This window comes from Arvicanthis niloticus, chromosome 6, assembly GCF_011762505.2.
Source record: "Arvicanthis niloticus isolate mArvNil1 chromosome 6, mArvNil1.pat.X, whole genome shotgun sequence".
In the NCBI taxonomy this organism is placed as follows: Eukaryota; Metazoa; Chordata; class Mammalia; order Rodentia; family Muridae; genus Arvicanthis; species Arvicanthis niloticus.
This window is the reverse complement of record NC_047663.1, coordinates 41608612-41624668: the sequence shown is the minus strand read 5'-3', so window position 1 is coordinate 41624668 and position 16057 is coordinate 41608612. Positions and strand designations below refer to the sequence as shown.

General features: G+C 39.2%; 1 protein-coding gene across 6 annotated transcripts in view; it reads left to right on the top strand.

The window, feature by feature from the left end:
- Nucleotides 1-15157, top strand: part of Rhot1 (ras homolog family member T1) — a 67683-nt gene extending 52526 nt beyond the window's left edge. The window contains exons 18-22 of one of the 6 annotated variants that reach the window (XM_076936197.1): nucleotides 532-734; nucleotides 1778-1873; nucleotides 3444-3566; nucleotides 12601-12744; nucleotides 14095-14335. In XM_076936197.1, coding sequence (XP_076792312.1) covers nucleotides 532-734; nucleotides 1778-1873; nucleotides 3444-3566; nucleotides 12601-12744; nucleotides 14095-14212 — 684 coding nt within the window. In that variant the 3' untranslated portion in view covers nucleotides 14213-14335. Of the gene's footprint in view, nucleotides 1-531; nucleotides 735-1777; nucleotides 1874-3443; nucleotides 3567-12600; nucleotides 12745-14094 lie in introns of all 6 variants that reach the window. The other 5 variants (XM_034504894.1, XM_076936198.1, XM_034504896.1 and 2 more) reach the window with 5 other exon arrangements.
- The last annotated feature ends 900 nt before the right edge of the window (nucleotides 15158-16057 follow it).

Below are 16057 nucleotides of genomic sequence, written 5' to 3'. Positions count from 1 at the left end.
ATAATTGCAGTTGTATAAATATAAATGTATGTGATAAGACATTAGAGGTGATATAATGAAAATGGTACTTTTTATTATAGAAAATAGATACATACTTTAACTGTTAAAAATTATAGTTATTGGGGCTGGAGAGATGGCTCAGTGGTTAAGAGCACTGATTGTTCTTCCAGAGGTCCTGAGTTCAATTCCCAGCAACCACATGGTGGCTCACAACCATCTGTAATGGGATCTGATGCACTCTTCTGTTGTCTGAAGCCAGCTACAGTGTACTCATATGCATAAAATAAACAAATCTTTTAAAAAAATTACAGTGTTTCTTCAGAACTAGGGTTTTGTTACCTACAAGAAAAGCATGGTCATGCCTAGGGAAAGGAGACTGACCTAGAACTACCAAACTTTGCTTCTCACTTCATTTACTCCACTTGGAATTGTCATTGCTTTGCCTGTTTGGGGAAGTGTTTTCATTTACATCATTATATAGTAATGTTTGAATTTGCCATCAATATTTGGTTTCATGTTTTTATTCCATAGCAACATTTTATGGACAGCAGAATTCCCTGCTTAATTGTAGCTGCAAAGTCAGACCTGCATGAAGTCAAACAAGAACATAGTATCTCACCTACTGATTTCTGCAGGAAACACAAAATGCCTCCACCTCAAGCCTTCACTTGCAATACTGCTGATGCACCCAGTAAGGATATCTTTGTTAAGTTGACAACAATGGCCATGTACCCGTAAGTACTTGCTCTGTCTTCATTTCATGTTGCATGGTTCATAGTAACATTGCATGCCATTTGCCATGGGGGATCTTTATCACATAAAAATTGTTCAGCAACAGAAAGAAACTTTGTAATGAGAAGGGCTAAATTTGAACAACTGCACATTTGGTTTGAGTGTCACAAATGATAGAAGCAGTGCTTCCAGAATACTTGTATGTTTTTGAGCAAGCTGTAGCTGTCCTAACAGAATAGTATGACAAAGCACAGCTCCCACCCAGCATTGAACAGCAATCCTGTTCTGATAAAATGAAGTTGACATCATATCGCTTTATGCTTATAAGGCATTTCTATATGAATACAATTTTATTTTTAAATGTTTCTGTGGTTTAGTTGACCTTTGGTGTGTGCCGAATTCTAGTCTTTTATAAATTTACATTGAGATTAAATTTTATGTTTGAATTCAGTATTTGCTTTTTTTTTTTAAAGTGCTGTAAAAAGTTACAAGTGCAGTGTCCACTGTGTAAAGATTTTGCATTGTTATAGCCATAAATTTCATGTACATTTATTATATCTATACATGCATATATACAAGCATATAACTATGGCTATCTTCATAGTTTACTAACTGCCTTAAAACTGCATGATCTTAAGGACATCCAACTCAAGTAGTGTTTTTGTATAAATTCGATTTTGTAACAAACAGCTTTTCAGGCAGTGCGTTTCTCAGGAGTTTAGAGTGTACTCTTGTTTATTTCTCTTGTCAGTCTTTAAGTCATTTTTCTCATGAAAACTAGCGTATAATCAATATAATACTCAAATACAACAATAATAATTAAACATTATTATAAACAAAGACTAATGCTTTCCAAAAAGGTGTTAATTGTACAGATTTTTTGAAGTCATAGTATACTGACTGGTGTTCTATTAAATACTTAGGAAAAAAAAAGCAAATCTTTGCTTTTCTATCTGTATTGGAAGACAAGTCATTCCTATTAATATAAGATTTAAAAACCCTTGTTTTACCTTTGCTTTAAAACTCTCATGTATGTTATCTACAGAGAGGATCATTACAGAGGCAGCCTCTCCCGAGACATGGGCAGCACTGATAGAATAGAGAATTTGAGAAAAATCTGGGTCTTTCTAAAAACTGCTTTGTAAGTTACTTTTTCTTTATGATTCTGTGGGATTTGTTTACATTTTCTTATAGGGTGGCCAAATCTCCTTCGTTGCTGTTAATATTTAGAACTATCTAGAAACGCACTGCTTGGTCAGACCCCCTGCCTAGCTGTAACTCAGTGCCGTCCCTGCTGTGTCAATACCCCTCCAGCTGCATAGGTCGCTGCAGGCGTGCCTGGAGCTGTGTCTCTACAGCACCTATGCTAACTTGTGTGTGTGTGTGTGTATATATGATAAATGTACATATATGGAGACTTCCTATGTAATCAACTACAAACCACTTCTCATGAAGCATCTCCCTGTTGCTCAGCATACTTTGCATCTCTCCTCTTTGGTGGGTGGAGCCATGTGTATATAGACGAGTCAGATGGAGCTTATAAAATCACGGATGGATTCCAGTATGACAGCTGGCAGTGTCTTGGTAGCAGAAATACAATTACTCACCACAAGCCAAGTTTGAAAAAGAAATGTCTTTAGCATTAATTTTCAAAATTGATTCTTGTTTTTCTTCATATTGGGAGTTAGACACTTTTGGGATACTGCTAATGGCTACAACCACACCTCTATGTGCTGTGGTCTCATCAGCACTCACAGGCTAAGGCAAGTCCTTTGACTGAGAAGCCTCTGAAAATGACCGGATGTCCCAGGAAGTGGTGGCATTAATTCATCGAATGGTGCTCTTCTCAGTGTGTTTTGCGCCAGTCAGTACCTTTTCATGGGTGGTATGATGGCTTTGTTTGACCACTGAACAGTCATTGAAGGCCCCTGCATTCTAGTCAGGGCTTAGGTGAAGTGGGTTACCCCATGTGCCTGCGCTAACCAGTGACACTCCACTGAACCAGAAAGGAGTCAGAAAGTCCTTCAATTCATAACTGATTCAATTGGCTCACTGTAGATTTTTACATCCTTGCCAGAGTGTCATCCGTCATACTTACAGCTGCTGTTCTGTAGCTGATGCAATTAGCCCTGCATTTCTTCTAGTGTAAATTTATAAAGCACTCTGATTTCCTTTGGGAGCCAGGGTGCTTGGTGCATTAAAGATGATGCAGTTCATATCTTCATAGGGTTGGCTTTTGTACGTTTGTCACCCTTCTCCTTCCTGGTTTTCAGGCATGTGTGTATGCTGAGGGAGGAGGAAGATGAGGGAGTGCTTACTCAAATGCTAGCAAACCTGTCCTTTCAGTTGGTGCTATGGCTTACTCAAGTTTTACTTTTATTAATTTAGTTGAGGGTGCCATCTATTGCTGTGCATATGTATTCCACTAAAACTCATCTAATGATGATTGCACTCCCCCCTCCAACATTTTTGTAAAGTGTTAGCTAATATTCCCTAGATTTTCTATAGGGAGGGAGGAAGAGCTGTTACTGCTCACTGTGTTTTCAGCAAATGTGGAATTCTGCACAACTTTAGCATGCCCCACACTGTCCTTCTCCTTTCTACAAACAGTGTTGCTTATGCCTAAATCCTTCTTTTTTAAGTTGGCACCCTCAGCTTGTGCCATATTTATAAGTGAGAACTCAACCCTGTCCTTCTGTGTGTTTTCACAGCCATGCCCGGTTACGCTGTATGTGCACCTGCAACAGGTGTACATTTTGCATCTGTCAGAACTTCCTCAACTCAGACTTGCTGCAATCTGTAAAGAACAAAATCTTCACTGCAGTTCTTAACAGGTTCTTAACTTTATTTACTGGGTACCAGGCATTCTGTTAAAATACAAAAGAAAAAGTGGATAACTATTTATTATATAGCTACTCACTACAAAGGCAAAAGCCAACTGACCCCCACTAACTCCCACTGAAAGTCTCAATGTGGTGGCAATGTTTAGTTTGAGAATCATCATTAATAATGTTTTTGGTTAATAGGTCTATTTTGGGAACTATAGAACAAGATTTGAGTCTTTTTCATTAGGAAAGTAGTTATCTGTTCCGTTTTAGGACATAATATGTACATGGATGTTATAAGCTTGTGGGTGTGAGTTGTAGATTAGGAGGGCTTTTGCAGTAAGGAGAAGACATGTCAATCCAAAATCAAAACACTGTGCTGTATTAGTTCATGTTCCTATGACATACCATATGCAAACCATACTAATATGAATCATATTCTTTTCTTGACACCATTTATAATTTGAGAAATTGGGGGGGGGGAGTATCTGGAATGTTTACTTGAAAGAACATGGCTTCTAGAAACAAGACTGATCATCAGCTTTAAAGGTCTTGAGAGATGGAAGAGAAAAAAGAGCTGTGCTGGTTCTGAGCCCTCCTCCTCAAATTTATTAACCCTATTTATTCCAAATAAGCAGATTGCATACTGAAGTCATTCTTAGTGAGCTAAGCTATGACATAGCCCTAGAAAGTCATGTATTCTTTAAAAATGAAATGGGGAAGGGACACATTTATTCTATCAAAGCAATGAACTTTTATTATTCTTCTTACCATGCTACTTTTTAAAATTTTTAAAAATTTAAAACCTATGTATCAGCCGGGTGGTGACGCACGCCTTTAATCCCAGTACTTGGGAGGCAGAGGCAGGTGGATTTCTGAGTTCGAGGCCAGTCTGGTCTACAGAGTGAGTTCCAGGACAGCCAGGGCTACACAGAGAAACCCTGTCTCGAAAAACAAAACAAAAAAACAAAAACCAAAATAAAACCTATGTAATATTAGTTTATATTTTATGCCAAATTTGTATATGCCTAAGGATGAATTTGTTTTTTTAAATCATCTAAATAGAGTTAAGAGCTAGGCTTGATTCAACATATGATCAAGCTTGTAATACATTTAGTTTAAAACTATTCAGCTCCTTGGCCCTTCCTTGAATACTTTAGCTACATCTATATCCTGGCTAGACTCTTTAACTGGATTAAATAATCTGGTGTGTGGCCACCACCAATATAGGAGCTGAGCCTATGAGATGCTGACTGTTTGCCAAGGGTTTTAAAGGCATGCTCTACATGTCTTAGTGATGCTTTACCAGTAACACCTCCAGAATAAGGATGTAGCCTCTTCAAGGACTGCTTTGAAGGGATTACCTTGCTCCTCTGGTAATAAAGTTCTACCTCTGTCTTTTGAGAGCATCTTGTAAAGGAGTAACCAGACAGACCCTGCATGGTGACTGCCAAAAGTTTAAGGCTAGTTCAAATCAAACAAACCCAGGGGCTCTGGTGTTAGGTCTTAAGAGTTAGAAGATTCTGAAATCCATCTGGTTAATACCATGAGAATGACTCTCTCTGTATGCCTTCCTGAGAGGTAGCTATTTGTTGACAGCTTTCTGTTTTGGAGAGAAGTTTTGCTTTTGCTCTTAAATTTTTTAGGTAAGATGTTTTTCCTGTAGCTTTTCCTCTGTTACTTTTAGCTTTGTCCTTTAGAACAGCATCCGACCACCGTTCCTCATCAACATAGCAGTTCTTCAGACGTTTTCTTCTCCAGGCAGAATAATTAGGTGATTTTAGTGACATCATTCCTCACTGTCACCATCTGAAATCCCCTTAAATTAGCAAGTGCCACAGAGAGTGGCGAACAGTGCTGCAGGTGTTGTCTGACTAGTCTAGAACTAGCCGGCACATGTTCAGCACCCAGCTAGTACATGACATGTGTTATTAACTGGGGCTAATCAAAATTGGAGCCTTTCTTCATAAGAAGCACTATTAGAGCAAATGTCCCTTCCTCTCTAATTGTGTTTTTAATATTTTAGCTGACATTTTAAATGGAAATTTAGGTACATATATCTCTTTATTAAATGTCATTCTTTTTAATCCATTTGTTCTAGCTCAGTCATTCAAACATTATTTTTATAATTTATCCCATTATATAACAATCATTTTGTTATTTGCAAATTGCATATATTAGATGTGTTTTAGTTTTCAAGTTACTGATAAATATATTGGAAAGAAAGTGGACAAGTCATAGGAAACTCTGCTGATGATAGATGTAAAATTCAGTTGGCAAAAAATAATACTTGATCCAGGTGTGGAGGACACATCTGTAATCCCAGCACTTGAGAGGCTGAGGTAGGAGGATCAGGAATTGGCTTATATAAATAGCCTGGGCTATTTGAGAACCTATCTCAAAAAATAAAACAAAACGATAAGTAATAAAGTTTAAAAACTGTTGTATCATTAAGCTGAGTGTGGTGGCACACCCAGCACTCAGGTAGGCTGAGCAGGAGGATCTCCAGTTCAAGGCCAGCCTGGTTTACACAGTAAGTTTAAGGCATTACTAAACTTCATCCTGAGAACCTAGCTCAAAAAAATAATAATAAAATATATTTATTATTATCTAATATACATTATATATTACCACCTAGTGTATATTGTATGTTACCTAATATATATTACATATTATTATCTAGTATACTTTATATATTATTACCAGGTACACACTGTATCTTCTTAGCCATCAGGAGTTTTAGGAAAGGTTTGTTTTTTTTTTTTAAATCAGAGTATAATTTTTGTCACATTCTCCTGACATACCGATGGATTGTTTTATCTATTAAATAGGAAGTGACATCTGTTTGATATCTTATTCTTGGTGAGTCTACCTTGGCTTACAGTAATTACAAACTACCCATTTCAATATCTATCCTGGAAGCTGTTATCATAGCAGACTGAGTCATTCTCTGTGGCATTGGTGACAATTTTTGCACATAGTTTGATTTGGTCAGGTTCTAGGTGAGATAGTTTGGAGATAGATTAAATTGATGTGCTTGCTCTACACTGAGACCCTCTAACAAGTGAGCCCTTTGTGTCACACCTGTTAAAGTGGGAAGGAATTTAACAATAGTGTCAGCACTCATCACTGACTTCTGAGGAGGAAAACAATGTCTGAGGCAGGAGAATTATTATGCATTTGAAACAAGCTTGTACCACAGAATTCGTTCTAATGGACTAGAAAGAGACTCTGTGGTGGTGCACGCCTTTAGTTCCAGCATTCCAGGCAGAGGCAAATGGATCTCTGAGTTCTAGGCCAGCCTGATCCAGGCTTCCAGGATAGCCAGGGCTACACACCTTGTCTCAACAAACAAAAACCCACCAGAAAACAAAATTTGATGTGAAATGTTCTGGTAATTGACAAATATGCATTAAAGACTTTAGAAATTATCAGAACAAAGTATGTGTATAAGTCACCATTTTATAGTCTTAGTTTTAAGGTAAAGTCCCTTGAAAATGGAGGCAGACCAAGCCTGGTGTACTGCTGAGGCAAGAGATTACCACAAATTTAAGAACCTGTCACACACAAATACAGCAGAAAAGGAGGACACTACGGGAGGACACTGTCTCTGTTCTTCACTTCACAGTTTACCATTCATCCAAGGAAAAGTATTTGGGTGTCGAGAGGAGAGTGGAGACTTTGGTTTTCTCAGACGTTGACAGTATTGGTTGCCATGCTAAGCATATCTTAATATTGTTAATACAAGCAGAAAAAAAAAAAAAACAGGTACTTCATTAAAAGTCATTGAAGGACTTTTAGGTGCGCCTCATTCCCCGAGGAGACTTCCCACTTCCCACTAATTGTTTGATTTAAAGACAGTGGGGCACAGGGGCGCATGCACATGTGCAAGAAAGCAAGCATGATTTTAACCTAGCACTCCAGAGGTAGAGACAGGAGAAACTGTGAATTCCAAGACAGCAAGGGCTACATACAAACATACATTTCATATCTGAACAGTTTCATAGTTTTGTCTTAGTTAGGGTTTTCTTGCTATGAAGAGACATCATGAGCATAGCAACTCTTATTGGGAGTGGGGGGGTAGGTGAGGGCACATCCTCATAGAAGGAGGAGGAGAGGGATGGGATAGGAGGGTCCTGGGTGGTGGGGGGAATAGGGTAAGGGGATAAAATCTGAAATGTAAATATAATATCCAATAAAAAAAGAAAAAACAAACAAAAAAGAAAACGATTTAATTGGAGTTGGCTTACAATTTCAGAGGTTTAGTCCATTATTGTGGAGGGAATCGTGGCAGTGAGCAGGCAGACATGGGGCTGGAGAAGCTGAGAGTTCTCCATCTGGATAGAAAGGCAACAGAAGGAGACTGTCACATTGGCCAAACTTGAGCATATATGAAACCTTGAAGTTCACCTCCTCCAACAAAGCCACACCTTCTAGTATGCTAGTCCCTGTTAGCCAAGAATTAAAACACATGAATCTGTTCTGTTCTGTTCTATAGAATTGGGAGTGGGGAGGGAACAATTTTATTCAAACCACTATGTTCCACTCCCTGCCCCCTATATACTTGAAGCCATAACATAGTGCAAAATGAATTTAGTCCTACTTCAAAAGTCCCCATAGTCTGTCACAGTCTCAACAAAGTTCAAAGCCTCTTCTGAGATTCATGCAATTTGTTAAATTTAATACCCTATAAAATCAAAGTCAAACATCAGATCACCTACTTCCAACATACAATGGCATAGGACATACAGTACCATTTGAAAATGTAGGGAAGGTATCCAGTATTTCCTCACTGGAGCAAAACAAAACCCGATAGCCAGCAGGCAAACTCTAAACTCTGCGTCTCCATGTCAGATGTCCAAGTGCTCTTCAGATCTCCAGCTCCTTTCAGCTTTGTTGACTGCAACACATTTCCTTCTCTAGGGTTGGTTCCACTCCCTGGTAACAACTTTCCTCAGCAGGTATCCCACAGCTCTGCATCTCTGACCTCTTGGGGGTCTCTATGGCAATCCAGGCTTCACCTTCACAGCCTCACACAGTGGCCTCTCTCGGCCTCCATTCATGGATACCCCAGCCACATGTCTGGCCTCAGTGACTTTCCTTAGTCATGGCGGGAGATTTCATAACCCCTTTCTTTCTATCCTTGACTCTAAAGCCAGAAGAACCACATGTCTGAAGCTGCCAAATTTTGCTGCTTGCTGGGGCTGGAACATGGCACCGTCACTCAATTAAATCTACACCAACTTTCTGTTTTCAATGGTTTCCTTCACTGCCTAGGCTTGGCTGTCCTGGAACTTGCTGGGTCTGACTTTGAACCTGAGATCTGCATGCCTCTGTCTCCTGATCCTCTGCAGTAAGGAGTGCCCTATACACCTGACTCTAGCAGCTCTCTGTCTTTAGTTCCTCTTCACACTACGGATGCTTAGCTGGGTGTGGTCTTCCTCGAGTCACCACTCCCTTTATTTCATTTCTCCATCTGTTTATCTCCTTGAATCCTATGATTTAGTTCCTCTCACTTTTGGTGACACTTTTCATAGTTTGTATTTTTCCTTGCTTAGCTTGTTTGTTTTTTTTTTTTTTTCATCAAAACACTTGTTTGTTTGTTTTTTGGTGGGTTTTTTAGTAATTTTTGTTTGTTTTTCAAGACAGAGTTTCTCTGTGTAGCCCTGGCTGTCCTGGAAGTCACTCTTTAGACCAGGCTGGCCTCGAACTCAGAAATCTGCCTGCCTCTGCCTCCCAAGTGCTGGGATTAAAGTCATGTGCCACCACTGCCTGGCAAAGCACTTTTCATAAGAGTGGGCAGTAGTAACCACAGCAGAGTCTACACTAGGCTATTTTGAGATTTCTTTTGTTAATGTAGTTAATCTAAATCTCTTCATGTTAGCCTCAGGCAGTCTTCACCAAAATATCACAAAAATGCTCTCTAGGCATCAGTAAAATTCTTCACCTCTGAAATCTCTTGAACCAGGTTCCCACAGTTCAAATCATCCTCAGCACCACTGTCTTACGCTTCTCCTAGGATGGCCCATTAAGCAGTGCTCAAAGCATTCCACTGCACTCCTAAATCAGTGTCCCAGAGTCCACATTTCTCTAAACAAAAGCATGGTCACACCTATCACAGCGATGCTGCACTCCTAGTGCCAGCTTCTGTCATAGTTAGCGTTTTATCACTGTGAAGAGACACCATGACCAAGGCAACTCTGATAAAGAAAAACATTTAATTTGGGGCTGGCTTACAGTTTAGCCCATTATCATCATGGTGGGAAGTATGGCATCATACAGACATACTTGCTGTTGGAAGAGCTGAGAGTTCTGTATCTTGATCTGAGGACAGCAGATTTTGTCATACTGGCTGTGCTTGAGCATATATGAGACCTCAGATTCCCACCTCCATGGTGACACACTTCATCTAACAAGGCCATACTTCCTAATAGTGCCACTTCCCAAGCCAAGCATTCAAACGCAGGGGCCTGTGGGTTCATTCCCACTGATCACCCACACTAGAAGGAAATGCACTTGTAGTCAGGTCATCTTAGCTCTGCTTTCATTTCCAACAGTGTAAATTTTGTTGCTGGGGAAAAACACCATTTGAAATTATTTTAATATTTAAATACTTTTTTGAATCTGAAAGCAATGAACTAAGTACATAGGAATGAGCTTGTTTATTGGCTTGGACTAGCCAGAATTCTTATTTATTACCTATTCTGATTTGACAACTGCTTTATATGATAGTATTTCTGTATCGGAGAGTGCTAGAGTTAATCTGTCCTTTAGGTATTCTTTTCTTTCAGTCACCTGTGCTACTTAGTGATTTTTAATCATCTTTTTAAGTTTTCATACAGTATAATTTGGTTATATTCTTTCTCCCTTTCTAAAGTCTCTTGATCTCTTTCAAAGCAAGGTTTCTATATATAAAGCCAAACTTTGATTTTCTGACAACACACATACACATTATTATTATTAGACATAAATGTAGGAAATGCTGGATAGAAACACTTAGAGAAATGAAGCAAGGAGGTCCAGAAACCTTTTTTAATAGCATATATAGAAGCAGAATTTGATTATAGTTTTGGTAACCTTCTGTAATAGTTTTCAACTTGATATATGTAATTTGAAAAAAAGAAAAGCTATAGATAATACTTCTGTGCCCTAATAGCTCATATGTTACAGTTATCTATGAGTACTTTCTTAAAAATTCCTCCCTGAGATATGTAAATGGAGTTGTAAAGTTAGAATACCACTGCATTAGTGCATTTGTTTCCTATGAGTTAAGGTTAGAAAGGATAAACCATTGAACTGATCAAGGGGTTCCCAATGGAGTAGATAGAGAGAAGACTGAAGGAGGTCCTTGGTCCCATGAAGGCTGGACGTCCAGTGTAGGGGAATTTGAGGGTGGAGATGTGGGAGTGGGGACACATCTTCATAGAAACAGAAGGAGGGGGGATAGGATGGGGGTTTCTGGGAGGGGGAAATGGGGTAAGGGGATAACATCTGAAATGTAAATAAAATATCCAATTTTTTAAAAAAGGATAAATGGAAAGATAAAAGGAATAAAAATTAAAACGTCAAATTCTTTTCTAAGAAGTTGCAGGGAATTCTAATTAAAGTAATACTGAAAGTGAGAGGTGAGCTGGAGTCACAGCACAGTGGTTAGAAGCACTTGTTGATTCCCAACACCCATGCGATAGTTCACAACCATCTGTAACTCTAGATCCAGGAGATCCAATATCCTTACATTTTCCTTCTGATCTCTAAGGGTGACAGGCATGCATACAGACAGACAAAACACGTTACAAAGTCTACTAAAATATTTAAAAATACAACAACAGACATAACAGAAAGGAAGCTGGCTGTGGCAGCATACTTAAAATCTAAGAGCTCAAAAACAGCAGCAACAAAGGGAACTTTGTGAAGCACACACTCATTTAAGGACTGCTGAGAGAACTAATTGTGACAGACGCTGGTGTGACTATGGCTAGCTTTAATGCTCATTGCTTTCTCCCTGTACATTGAAGAAAAAGGGAAAAAATAAACAAAAACAAGCTGTCTGGACACAGTGACTCCTGACCGTAATTCCAGCCCTGGGAGGCAGAAGTGGGAGGATCATAGATAGACTCAAGGCACACCACAGATCCCTGCCTCAAAATAAAATACATAGACCTAGAGATGTAGCTTAGTGATGGGACGTGCGAGGCCCTAGGTTATCCCCCAGTATTGCCTGTCATAAGCACTCAAAGTTGAAGCAAAAGGCTAATACACTCTCAGCCTGTGATGTTACTTTAAGTCAGTAGTTCTCAGTGTTCCTAATTCTGTGACCCTTTAATACAGTTCCTCATGTCGTGGTGACCTCTACCAACAGAAGTATTTTCATTGCTACTTCATAATTGATATTTTGCTGCTGTTATAAATTATAGTGTAAATATCTGTGTTTTCTGATGGTCTTGGTTGACCCCTGTGAAAGGATCATTCGACAGCCCCTACAGGGCCACAGCCCCAAGTTGAGAACCACTGCTTTAAGTCATCTCTTTGCCTATTAGAAATGCAAACTGTTCATCTCAGTCTGGATTCTTGATGATCTAACAGCAAACTGTTAGAACAGTTGGAGTCATTTTTTTCTTCATGAAAAGTTTCTTTCGAAACTTTTATTTTTCAGCATTCTGAAATTCTAAGTACATAAACTTCATGACTAGTGATTGTTAACCTCATTTGAGTGACTACTGTGATTGTCAGGTTTGAAGGATTTTTTTTTTTAGTGTCTCGTGTATACTAAGACCAGCCTCCTGGAGTTATATGGGAGATGCATGTAGCAGCTTCGGTCTCCTTGTTCAGTGTATGACTGTTTTACGAGTACTTAGAGATTGTTTTTTAACTCAGCAGTTATCTATGTAATACATATATTTCAAATATAGAAAGCATAAGATTCAATATGATCGAAAAGCAGCCCAAAATATATGTAGGGTGTTTAATTGAAAGATGTTATTTTGAGTCCTGTTCTTTTGTGAGCTCTGCTCTGCACTGCCAACTGTGTGCATGTGTATGAAAGGTTAAAAGCCCGGGTAGCTGAGTGGGGTGCCATGCTGTTAGCAGACGACGAAGGCAGTATTACTCACCAGGTGCACGCCGTCAGCTCTGTAGAAGATTCCATCTTCATGGAGTCATCTCATGGTCAGCTTTTTCTTGATGACAGGTAACATTTCCCACCACCAATGGGCTGGCCTTGTTAGAATCTTCCCAGCTAGAAAAAAACTGAGATCTAAATATTCTCTTCCCTAACCTTTTAAAAAGTAAAAACAATGCCTGCTAGAGGAACTAACTTAGAATGTAGAATGAACCTGTGATATCACTTTGCTGTGTAAAACATAACTGGGAAAAGAGACCTGGGGTGAGGATGAGCTGTGGAGTGATGTGCTGTTTGCCTGTGGTGAGGAGCATGGAGCACGGGCTTGTGTTGTAGTGGTTTCTAGGGAAGAACAGACTGCATTTGTGAGAACTAATCCAAAATTATATAGCTATGATTAAGACTAAGTAGTTATGTACGATTTGAACTCTTGGCTCTTAATTCCTTTGTGTGTGACAGTGTCTTCTATTAATGATCTGACTCTTGCTTCAAATCTGCCTAATTGTAAAGTAGCCAAGACTGTCTAAACTGAGCTCTTAATTCTGGACATTCTCATAGCATCTCTGCTGTGTCCGCTTACCTGAAAGCCCAGCCTAACTCTCTTTACTGGCACTTAAATACAGTGTTCAGACCATTGCTTTAAACTCTGTCCTGTTCATGGTGAGCTGTCATACTCGAGACGCCTGAGGGTGCTTAGCAGTGTTATTAACTGAACATGCTCACAAACTCAGTTTGTGGCACAGGCTATTCCTGATCTTGTCGTGCATAATATGGCTTCTTTTGTGCCCTTACCTTTTGGTGCATCACATTACATCATGCCCTTCATTTGCTGTCATTATCACTGCTTGTCTGACTAACATCAAGGTTTGTTTGGTTTAGTTTTGGGTTTTTTCTCTTTAATTAGCAGTAACCAAACTAATGCAAACTGGTCAATCTTCTCTTCCTCCTTGGAATGTTTTAGAGGGAGTAAATTTCATTGCTCTTGAGACAGTATTGTCACTTGTCAATTAACTGCTTACAAGATAGCTTTTGATTCCTGAGGACAGAAGACTTGTCTTTCTTACACACAATGAATGTGACCCTGAAAATGGGAGGCTCCAGCCTAATTCTCATTTTAAAGGACAATGGTAATATTGAAAAGTATTCAACTGATTTATCTGACTTCATTTCCCATGTGTCAAAAATATATAAAATTTTAGGTGTTAACTTCCAAGTAGTAGCTAATTGTAAAGACATTTGTCTTTACCGATGTCTATATTGTGTGTATAGCCATATTGGTCAGTGTTTGGGGTAAGCATTACTGTATGCAATTAGCCTGACAAGTGTGCTAATACTTCCCCCAGATAGACAGTTAGATAAGTACTGTAACTTTTTCCTACTAATAATGTTTTAAATATTAATTCTATTTTCTGACTGCAGGCATGTGACACAAGCTGACCTCAAGAGCTCAACATTCTGGCTTCGAGCAAGCTTCGGTGCTACTGTCTTTGCAGTTGTGGGCTTTGCTATGTACAAAGCACTATTGAAACAGCGATGATTAAGAAAAAGGACCGGCCTACCAAAACACATACTTTTATGTACATCCTGAATGCTTTAAATTCTGCTAGAAATATTGAGATATTTATATATGCAGAGTTACTTTATAAATATTTGTAATTCATGCATAAGAGTATTTTACTCATAGTAATGACTGCAGTATTGGCTGGCATGTGGAAAGAAAACATCTTAGTAGCCAAATATAAGTGGCTAAATTTCAAAGGCCAAAAGGGAATATTTTGTAAATAATGTACATATCCAAGCAAGATATGGTCTCCCGAACTGACTTCTAGAAATGGTGTTTGCAGACATTTCTACAGTAGTGTTCTAGTATTCACTTGGCTCACCCTGCTAGGTTTCAGTCACCCAGAGATTGTGTTTACTCAGGCATCACGTATTTATTTCAAGGTGACTCAGAACGATCCTTTGGCTTCTATAGCTGTTTCTCTTCTTTTTTTTTAAGATTACACAGGAGTCAAAGTCAGCTTTCCAAAACCACTCTGTTTCCGTCACTTATGGTAGGCCGGCATCAAAGCCATCATAAAACCTAGAACGTTGTGGCTGAGGACCTGAGGCAGGAGCAGGTAGCGGAGTTTTTCTGTCACCACATTGCTTCTTTGTCAGAGTGTGAATTTTATAGCCCTTTCAATCAAATGGGGAAAACTATTTGTATATTATCAATGTTTTTAGTTATAATAAAGAAGCCACCCTGACCACTGCTGAATCTCACCTGAAGTGAAAACCGTCCTATAATGGCCATGTCTGTGTAGTATATTGCCGTAGCTGCATGTGTCATGAAGTGTTCTATATCTGGCCAGGATAACCTAGAGGCAACACTTTTTTAATGGTAAAATAAATCTAATGAATATAAACTCTCACAATAAACCTATTTTTTCCATCATTGACCTTTTCAAGTATTTAAATAAATAACTGCTGTATACTGTGATCTTGAGATTTTTTTGTCTTCTGAGGTAAATATCTGTGTCCAGATGTAAGTCTGCTCCTCTAGTTTCTACTTTTCTTAGTTTAGACATTATTTTTTTTATACAAAAAAGTGCTATTTGGTAGGAAGGAAGTTGAAGGATGTGTGTAGGTCTTAGAGGGCTGTGGGTGTGCTCTCGGAGAGGCCTGCAGTGCTCTGCCTGCGGTGCTCCTGGTGCTTACACGGCATCTGCTCCTCCCTCCGCCAACTCGTCCCTTCCCGAGCAACAGTAACGACTTAGCCAACTACAGACCTGTCCACCTGCTTGTTCCCTCTCCTTCGTCTACAGACCTGTCCACCTGCTTGTTCCCCTCTCCTTCGTCTTCCCATTTTCATTCTATATTTGAAGAAAAAGAAAATTAAACATGGCGACACCTCATTTTTTATTTTCCTTATTTTTTTATCACATGTGTCTTTATTTTGTATATCTGTGTGTACATGGGCCTGTGTGTGCTGTGGCCCGTGTGTGGAGCCCAGAGACAAGTTAGAGGGGTCAGTTCCCTGGCACAGTGTGGGTCTTGGTAATAGAACTCAGAGCATCGGGCTTGGTAAACAGATGCCTTTCCCTGCTGAGCCATCTTTGAGCCCTTAATTTTGATTGTTTTCTGAGAATTTCCCGTGTACCAAATAAATTGATCTCAGCTATGCACTTTTAAAAGACAGCTATTTCTTTCCTTCCACATCTCTCTTTGTTTTGACTAAAATATTGTTTCAAATAAATATGCCTAATAGATTGCTGTGTTTGTGAGAAACAGGAAAGAAAGCAACTTATGGAGAAGTGGAAAGTGGCCAGGCACAGTGGCGCACGCCTTTAATCCCAGCACTCAGGAGGCAGAGGCAGATCTCTTGAGTTTTAGTTCAGAG